General features: G+C 32.9%; 1 protein-coding gene across 1 annotated transcript; it reads right to left on the bottom strand.

Annotated features, from left to right (window-relative positions):
- Window positions 1-519: 519 nt before the first annotated feature.
- LOC112535568 (protein CLAVATA 3) lies at window positions 520-1,231 on the bottom strand. Its single transcript, XM_025158197.2, has 3 exons — window positions 1,103-1,231; window positions 926-999; window positions 520-842 (listed from the first exon to the last, which is right to left on the bottom strand). The coding sequence occupies exons 1-3, from the start codon at window positions 1,176-1,178 to the stop codon at window positions 702-704; spliced, it is 291 nt and encodes a 96-aa protein (XP_025013965.1). The 5' UTR covers window positions 1,179-1,231; the 3' UTR covers window positions 520-701.
- Window positions 1,232-9,320: the final 8,089 nt, after the last annotated feature.

The raw sequence follows: 9,320 nt of genomic DNA, 5'->3' as shown, positions 1-9,320 counted from the left end.
CGATCTCCACTGTATATATATATATATATATATATATATTTTAAGAAGCTCGAGGTTAGTTATTGCAGCATGTTTGTGGCAGGTCATCGATCTATTGATTCTATTCCAATCAGGAAAGTTATAGAATGACCCACAAATAGTCATACTTGACTTGGACACTGCCTTTCAACTCATCACCCTAACCCTAAAACAATCACATCTAACATACAGGAATAGATTTACCTTACTAACCACACTAATTAACCCAACGCTTTTGTTTTTCCAATTTTAACACAAGGAATTGGGCTCACTTTATAATCCCCTATAACTTGGCCTCTAGTTTGTTTTTCCAATTTTAATTTAACTTTTTCTTATAATATTTTCTCATCATCAAGCATCCAAAGAATTGGCAGATTAATTTCAAGATTTTTTTTTTCTTTCTTTTCAAGAACACTGCGTATAGGCTTTTGTTTTTAAGATATTAGTTAATTATATAACAAAATTACATCCATAAGCTGACACAGGAAACTAATACATGTGTATATATATATATATATATTTAATAAAATCACGAGTTCAACTATATATAATACCAAAACCTGCATACAAAATTAAGAGAGTTACCCTCCCTAACAAACAGGGAAAACTTAAAAACAAAAGCCAGAGTCGAGTACACTTGTAGAGAAGTACTACTTTCAGACGTAGGTTTTTTATTAGAGGAGTCATGGAGTTGTCGGTTTCTTGGGGTTACCACCATTATGGTGCAAAGGGTCTGGTCCAGAGGGAACCGTCCTCAACTCTTCCACAACCAACTTCTCAACATTTAAATTGCTTCTTGACGATCTCTTGGAAACAACTAGTACCTACACATAGATAATAACAACAATTACTTACATTCTCAATCCAAAATATATAGATGGATAGATTATCTAGAAGGGAAGTAAACCTTTCTGCCTTGAATATCCAGAGGAAGTGTTGCTTTTGGATATAAGCACCTCATGACATGGCCAGTATGGCAACCTGTTAAGACAAGCAAGATCATGAAAGTTCAATACTGTGAATAATTGCAATGAGCATGCGCATGCATATATGGTATAAGAAACTGATTAAGATGAGTCCAGACCAGAAGCTTCTTCCATAACTACCAGCAAGAGAAAGAGCAAGACCAAAAGAGAGTAGAACGTGGGTTTGAAAGCCATTTTTAATTCAAAGCAGAGGATATATGCAGAAAGCGCAAGTTAAAATGAAAGACAGACAGAGAGAGAGAGAGAGAGAAGAGAATGGGCAATTTATAGAGCACAATGACAGAAGGTTTTCATTAATTTTTCAATTATTTAAGGAAAAAAAAAAACTTCATATATATGCATGCAAATGATTGTCCAAGCAGCCATTTTTGGAGAAATTATTAGAGAGATTCTGTACTCGAGAGATCCTCTAAGTCTCAATCTATAATGAGGGCCCACTAATCACCTGACGGCGCCGTCTTGGTTGAGGGATAGCCATGAGTACTGGGACGCAGCTGCAAGCAATATCAGATGTATCTTTAAACATATATATTTATATATCAGCAAATGGCGTCATTGTACATTTATCCGAACGTACCATATATATCTTCCAGTTTCCGTTATCCTTGTGACATCACCGTTTACACCTGATTCTTATTTCTGGAGTCTGATGGAAATATTTGTGTAAGAAGTAATTAGAAAGATTTTGGTCACACTACAGCTGGACTGGGTCATTATCTATATGTATATAGTTTAAAGTGACGATGATGATGATGATGATGATGCCTTTATTTTCTATCAAAAATTGAAAAAAAGGAAAGTGATAGAATGGACTGATTGATGGGGTCTTTCTTCTTCTTCTTCTTCTTCTTCTTCTTCTTCTTTATTTTTTAAACCTTTTGCATTTTATTGGTTCGTATTAGAAGGCAGAAGATAGTGTTGCAGTAATAACACCCCCACCCTTACCCTTTTTCTTTATCGACTGCTATGTTTGAATCGATATGATATTATTATATAGGTTTGCTACATCATGAAACCGCTAATACAATCATTACCTATTAGAAAACTTTAGATTTTTGGTTATTATGCTCTTGCGTTTAATTTACCTGTCTTTACTCGTTTGAATATTAGTTTAGCAATTGAACTTGAATGTGTTGTCCCATGAAGACATGTCAATTTTTCTAAAAACTAATTCCTTTCCCCTCTTTTATTCATCTCTCATTGTTTAAATAATTATAAGAGTTTTCTTCTGTCTGTTATATATTACTACCGACAGTTATATGAGCCATAAGTCACATACCATGCATAATTACTTTTCTATAAATTTCTCAATATATAGATGAATTGTGCTTATTAATATTATGAATAATACATGAAAATATTCAAAATTGAAATCTCCTTTTTCTCGCACTATGGAAAATACTAGTCAGCCCACTTACCCACTTACTAATCTACCAACAATATTAATCTTAAAATTAAAATAGTATTGTTAGAAAACAAATAAGAATTTAGTAATTCATATGAGAAACATGATGTATACCTAAAATGACTTTAAAGAAAATATATGTCACTTGATATAAGAATATATTTATATCGAAATGAAAAGATTTAATACATGCTTATCACTTATCTATTTCTTGCAATATATATAATTAATATTACTAAAAATTGCCTAACTTTTTAAGTGAAAACTACAAGAATTACTTTTTTTTTCCTTATATCTATTATATGAGTGAATTTTAGAGTACCGTAGTTACAGTATATTTTTAATACTTTTATATATTTATTTAAAAAAAATTTATAAAATTCAGATCAAATCTACATAAAATATTTTAATATGTAATTTTTATATAAATTATATATTAAAATATTTTTACATAAATTTTTTAAATAATTTTTTTTATATAATTAATTTAAAATTTTCAGATGGAAATTGACCATCGAGTACAAAGATAGAAGGGAGTCGAGTACAAAGATAGAAGGGAGTTTGACTGCAAAATCCACCCATCGAGCAGGGATGAAAGTCGGCTTTATAATTAATCTTTATTCAATAAATATATATAAATATTGAATGACACTTTAAAATTCGTGCGTTTCATTTGTTTAGTTTTTAAAACTTTTATTTTTATTTTTTTTATATTTTCTTGTCATTTTGTTTTTCTTTCTACATCTTCTTTTCCTTTTCTCCTTATTTCTTTTGTTTTTGCACACCACTGCAAATTAATTATCTTGTATTTTGTGTTCCATACTTGATTCATATATTGAGTAATAAGAAATCTGAATTTCATCGCAACCTACCGTGCAATAATTATTAATCAGACATCTCATTTATGGTTATAGCCGACTGAGTTGCAACCTAGTCGACTCGCCAACTCAGCAACAACAAAAACATAACAATGTGGATAGGTGAGTCCTACGGTTTAAGTAATTTCGTTTTTATTATTTTAATTTTTAACGTAAACTACCAAATTGCTGTATTTCTATTTCTGAATATCTTCCATCCAATGTTTTCACAAATTATTCTGATTAATAATTTCTCCTTAGTACTATCAATATGGTCAGAAATTTGTGATATCTTGTATTTAAATGAATTTAATTTGAAGTTTATTATTTTAAATCTGTATTGTTGATGAATGCAGTCCAAATATTTAATAAAGTGGAGAAGGCAACAGACTGACGCTTTAATGCTTTTTTGGTAAGTCATCCATTAACCAGTAGCCAGAGAAGGCATTAGTTGTTCTTTAGAAGTATCGGTATGAAAATTGAGAAGTGGTAGAAAAATACCCAGTGATAAGGATGATTTCGGTGACCCTAATTTGACGAGATGAGTGAAAATGGAGGTAACAAAGGGAAACAGATGGAAGTGATGTGCCAAGAGTTGTTAATTGTTATAAGAAAAGAAAAGCTGAAGAAATGATTGTAGGTACTCGGTAATAACATTACAATGAGTGGATGATTTCTCTTATAGAGGCCAAACATATCATAAGGGTTAATATATAAATAATTACTAAAATTTATGTTAAGTTTTATTTTAATTATAAAATTTTAATTTATTTCATATGTTTGAATTATATTCTATTTTAGTTATAAGATTTTAATTTATTTCATTTATAAATTTAGGTTGTATGACATAAATAATCACTCAATTTTACACTTATTTTTGTTTTATCATAAAATTTAATTTATTTCATTTACGAGTTTGGGCCATGTCAGATGAGCAAGGGTACAAACGAGTTGAGCCGAGCCGAGTTTTTCAATGTTCAGGCTCGCTTCGTAAAAATTTAACTGAGCTCAAGCTCGGCTCATTTTAATTTTGTTATGTTTGAACTCGGCTCGTAATTAGATCGATAGTACATATGAACGAGATAAACTCGAGTTCGCCACATTATTAGCTCGGTATTAATATAAATAAGGTAAGCTCGGGTTCAACTAGATTTCAAGCTAGTTAAGTGAGCTCGATTTTATCAAATATGCAGCTGTAATACCTGAGATTTTTTTTTAAAAATAAAATTTTAATGATCTACCAGGGGTATTTTAGTAAATAAATACATTGATGGTTAATTGAGCCTTTTATAAAATATTTTTATAAAATAATAATAATAATAATAATAATAATTAATAAGGATTGTGACGATGATAATAATAAAACTAGAAGTTTTAGAAATTTAATATATGTTATTAGAGTAAAGAATTTTTATTTAAAATTGGATGATTTATAAGAGATCATTATTGAGCCCTTAATTCTTTTAAGAGGATAATTAAATGCTAGAGAAACATAAAAGGATCTATTAGACTATATTTAATTAGTATGATTTTATAATTTTATTTATATAGTCTAAGGATAATTATTTTTAGATGAATTGCATTTTTGGAAGCTATAAAAATACTTTTCTTGAAGATTTTAGTTGGAAAATGATAAAAAAAATATTTATCTAAATGGTACTGAATTTAATAAAAAATAGTTAATAAATTAATTAATTGAATGAATTAGGTGCTAGGATTAAGTTGATATTTATGTATGAGAAGGGAGCTAAAATCAAAATTTCATTTAAAATGGGTTTAAGTAGAAAAATACCATTGTTGATATTTTTATAATTAATTATGTTGGTAAGGGTATTCTAGTAATTCTACCATTAAAGACAAGGCTAAATAAATAATTATATATTTTAATAATTATAATTTGGCACAAAAGTGATAGTTAGGGGCTTAATTTAGACAGTAATTATAAGCTTGAGGGTTTAGTGGGAATTTTCTAGGGGTAATGGTTATCAAAACTAAAAAGGAGGGACCAAAAGTGGATAAGGAAAAAAAAAAGAAGAAGAAGGAGGAGGAAAGAGAGAGAGAGAGAGAGCTTAAGGGCTGCCTTTAAGGACAAGTAGACGAGAAGGGCTTGTAGGAGGCGGTGCAGCTGATCACAGATGCAGTAGAAGTCGACGACCATGATAGCGGCGGCAGCAGCAACCCCAACAGGTGGTAGACAAAGAGAAGGCCGTGTATATGGCAACCATTTATTGGCGTCATTCTGGCATATTCTGACGACCAATAGCAATGTTTTTTGTCTTAAAATGACCAGCAATTTGAGGGCTTTGTAATGGGAGCAACAACATCGAAAATATTGGCTAGAGCTAGAAGTTGAGATGGAGAGAGAAAGTGGGGATGTTTTAGATTTTTGAACTTCTCGGTCAATGTTGTTAAGTTTCGGATGACCAAAGGACATATTCGGGACCTACACACCACAAGCTTTCTAATGACACTAATTTTGCAGCTATCGGACTCTGTTGGAAAATCGACGGTTGGGGATTGTTCGTGATTTTCTCGGATGATCGGGGCTGGATCGGAGAATCAGATACTAGAATCATCGTGTGCGCGTTGTCTCGAGTCTGTAGGCACGCTCGGATCGTCGATCAGACTCCGACGGCTGAAGGCGAGTCGACTGATTTTGTAATACCCGGAATTTTTATATATTTAATAATGAGTTTTTATTTAAGTTAATTTTAGCTTCGTTTTTATTTGGTTTAATTTGAAATGATTTAATGTAAATTTTAATATTATTCAATTAAATGAATTATTTTTCTATACCTAATTAGTTTGAAATTTTAAGAATTAATTAAGTAAATTATTTGAAGGGTAGATTATATTTTTTATTATTCTAATTTTTCTCCAATGTATATGTATATGTATAAATAAAATTATATATATTGAAAAATATTTGTAGAAATTGTAAAGGATGTTTTTATAAAAGAATTTTGGAGAAATTGATATTTTAATTGGCTAGTGGTATTTAATTTTAAGTTGGAAAATAATTAGTAAATTGTTTATTTAATTTAATTGTGTGTTAGGACTAAATTGGAAATTTATTTTGGAATAAGGATTAAAAGTATAATTTTATTTTTATGGGATTCTAATGGAAATTTGTGAGTTTGGTATTTTTGTAAATAAATATGTCGGTCAGGGGTATTTATGTAATTATGTATTTTCAATAATTCTGATTTGATCAAAATTAATTAGTTAAAGGCTTAATTGAAAGGATAAAAGAAAGGTTAGGGGTTAAATTGGAATTCTGCAGGATAAAATTGTAAGTAATTAAGAAAGTTCAGGAACTAAATTGTTATAAGGAAAAGTTTGGGGGCTTAATGTCGATATTGAAAGGAAAGAAAATCAGGGAAGAAGAGAGAGAGAGAGAACGGGCGTCGCGCGTGAAGAAGAAGGAGGAGCCGGTTCTTTGCGTCGTCAGGCTGATCGCGAGCGAGTGGCCTTGAATGAAACGCAGAGGCGGCGCCGTGAGGTGGCGAAATCGCTGAAGTGTGGCGGCCGGCGTCGTTCCGGCCAATCTCGGTGGCGATTGGCTCCCCTCGAAGAGAGCTTTATTTTGGCTGTGGCGGCGTCAGTTTTGGTGGTCGGAGGAGGGAGTTCCGGCGAAGTGGTGGCAGCCGTGTTTTCCGGCTTTTCCGGCAAGCTCAAGCTTCGAAATGGCACCAGTTTTGTGGTGTTCGGACTTCGTTTGCAAATCGACGGCCGAGATCGTTCGCAAATCTCTCCGGACGATCGGGTGTCAGATTGGAAAATCGGAAGCGGGGATCGTCGTCAACGCGTCGTTTCGAGTCCGATAGTGAGTTCGGATCGTCGATCGGACTCCGGCGGCTGGAGGCTAGTCGACCGAGCATCTCGTAATTTTCTCTGGCCTGAAATTTTAGAAATTCTTGGTTTAATTGTGTGTCTATTGGTTTATATTGAGTATTAGATGATATTTGTGAGTCAAAAATAATTGTCTGTCAGTTGCATGCCTCGTGTTTTGTGCTGTGGTGGAGTCGGGAAAATGGTGAAGTTTAGGGACCCGACTTCTGTTATTTGAAGTGTTGAATATTTGAAGTGTTTTTCTGGCAGGTCCTGAACCCGTTTTACGGGGGGGTAAATGTCCATAATGGGGGGGAGGTTCTGCCGAATTTTCGGTAGAATTTACCCGAGTCGAGATTCTTAGACAGTCAGTCCTAGGAGTCTAGACCTAAGATTAATGATCGATTGTTTCAGCATAATTGATAAATTGTTTTCCGTGATTAGATGATCTTTCTGTTCGGCTCGCTCCAACCGAGGCACCGGAGCAGAGCTAGGAGGTCGCCCAATTCTGTGAGTTAAAGTCATTTAATTATTGCACTATTGCTAAGTCTGATTTTAATATGCTATTTTAGAATCTGTGCTTAATATAATTATTAGTATCGCAAAATAAATGATTTCACTTAATTATTAATTATTGAAATAATATAAATATTTTTATTAGTAACGTTATAATAATACAAACGTTATTATTTTTCCTCACGAATTGCACGTTGTTTTACCCTAAATCTTTAATCTTTATTTCGATATGTGTTGGATGATTTCATTAGACAATGATATTTATTATATGTGATGATTTCGATTTAGGGATGTGACTTTCGTAGAACATGCCACCTGATGGGTTACATCAGGACCGCGTGCGCACCGGTAATGATCATGGATGGGTAATAAATTTTTTATGAGTTCGCCCTAGTCGAGTATGGCTCTCTGGGCTGATTTGAGTAAATTGCGGTAATAAGATTATTATGAGTTTTGCCCTGGTCGAGCATGGCTCTCTGGGCTGATTTGAGTGAAATGCCGGAGTAAAGGACCCTAGTCGAGCTTCGCTCTCTGGGCGCCGGCTTATTTGAATATTAAGTGACCGGACTAGAGTTAAGGACCCTGGTCGAGCTTCGCTCTCTGGGCGCCGGCTTATTTGGATACTTAAGTGACTAGACTGGAGGTAAGGTCCATGGTCGAGCATTACTCTCTAGGCGCCAGTCTTATTGGATCAAGAGAGCCAAAAGACTACTAGAATTTGGGGATTAGGGTTCTACTGAGCCACTCGTCCCGTAAAAGTAAAAATATATTTTATTTATTTATTTATTTGGTATGATTATAATATGAGTTGTATTTACGTGCATGGTTTGATATACTGATTCGAATAATTAATATTTTCTGTGAAGACTGCAATAGTCTCTAGATTATTTGATTTTAACTCACTCTCGAGACTGACAGTCTCAATTTTATTTTTCTTTCAGATGTGTGACTGTTAGTCTTCCCGCGACTCTTATTCAGTAACCCGACTCCTTCATCATCGGGTGATGTATTTGATTTGGTATGTAAATTGGTAAATCTTAGATTCTCCGCAGTAGAAATAGTAGATGTATCAATTGTAAATTTTCTGAGTTTCGGGTCTCGCCTAGTTCTTCTGGCAGACCAATTTAATTGTGTAAAATTTAATGTTACTGTAAATTATGGCGTTAATAATAGTAAAAGTTGAGATGAGATTTGTTTGAGTTGTGAGTATCAGGCTTACTACGGGATTCGGTAGCCTTACACCTACCCATTCCCTAGTGCCGGTCACAGGCCCTTGGGTGGGGTCGTGACAGATTTATCAAGTGTCTCGGTAATTCTCTAGTGTTTTGATTTTAGAAAATGTTAATAAAAAATTATATTGGTTATTATTGGAGAAAAACAATTCAAAGTATATGTGTAAGTATTTTTCAAAAATAAAAATATGTGCTATCGAAATTGAGCAAAATTGAGCAATAAGATAATTTTATATAAGACCTTTTATTTAATTGCGTTAGAACTATTAATAATATGAAGCTAAATAATTTGAATAAATAAATTAGTGGACCTTAAATGGATAGCTATAAATTCTAGTAATTTATTTTGGTATTTGCAATTAAGATTTTGGCTAAGTAATTAGCCTATAATTAAAAATTGATTTTGTTATTGATAAATATTAGAAGTGTTTCTGGCAGGTTCTGGACCCGTTATACGGGAGGTAAACGTCCGTAT

Source organism: Ricinus communis, chromosome 8 (genome assembly GCF_019578655.1).
Source record: "Ricinus communis isolate WT05 ecotype wild-type chromosome 8, ASM1957865v1, whole genome shotgun sequence".
Lineage (NCBI taxonomy): Eukaryota > Viridiplantae > Streptophyta > Magnoliopsida > Malpighiales > Euphorbiaceae > Ricinus > Ricinus communis.
Note: the sequence above shows the minus strand (reverse complement) of the source record. Positions and strands in the feature narration are given on the sequence as shown.

What these genes read in the sequence shown, in the direction of transcription:
- LOC112535568 (XM_025158197.2), bottom strand. Translation starts at nt 1,178, where the DNA reads ATGGCTTTCAAACCCACGTTCTACTCTCTTTTGGTCTTGCTCTTTCTC. An exon ending in AGTTATGGAAGAAGCTTCTG is followed by an intron (nt 1,000 to 1,102) that starts GTCTGGACTCAT and finishes TTGTCTTAACAG; the next exon opens with GTTGCCATACTGGCCATGTC. An exon ending in TGGATATTCAAGGCAGAAAG is followed by an intron (nt 843 to 925) that starts GTTTACTTCCCT and finishes ATCTATGTGTAG; the next exon opens with GTACTAGTTGTTTCCAAGAG.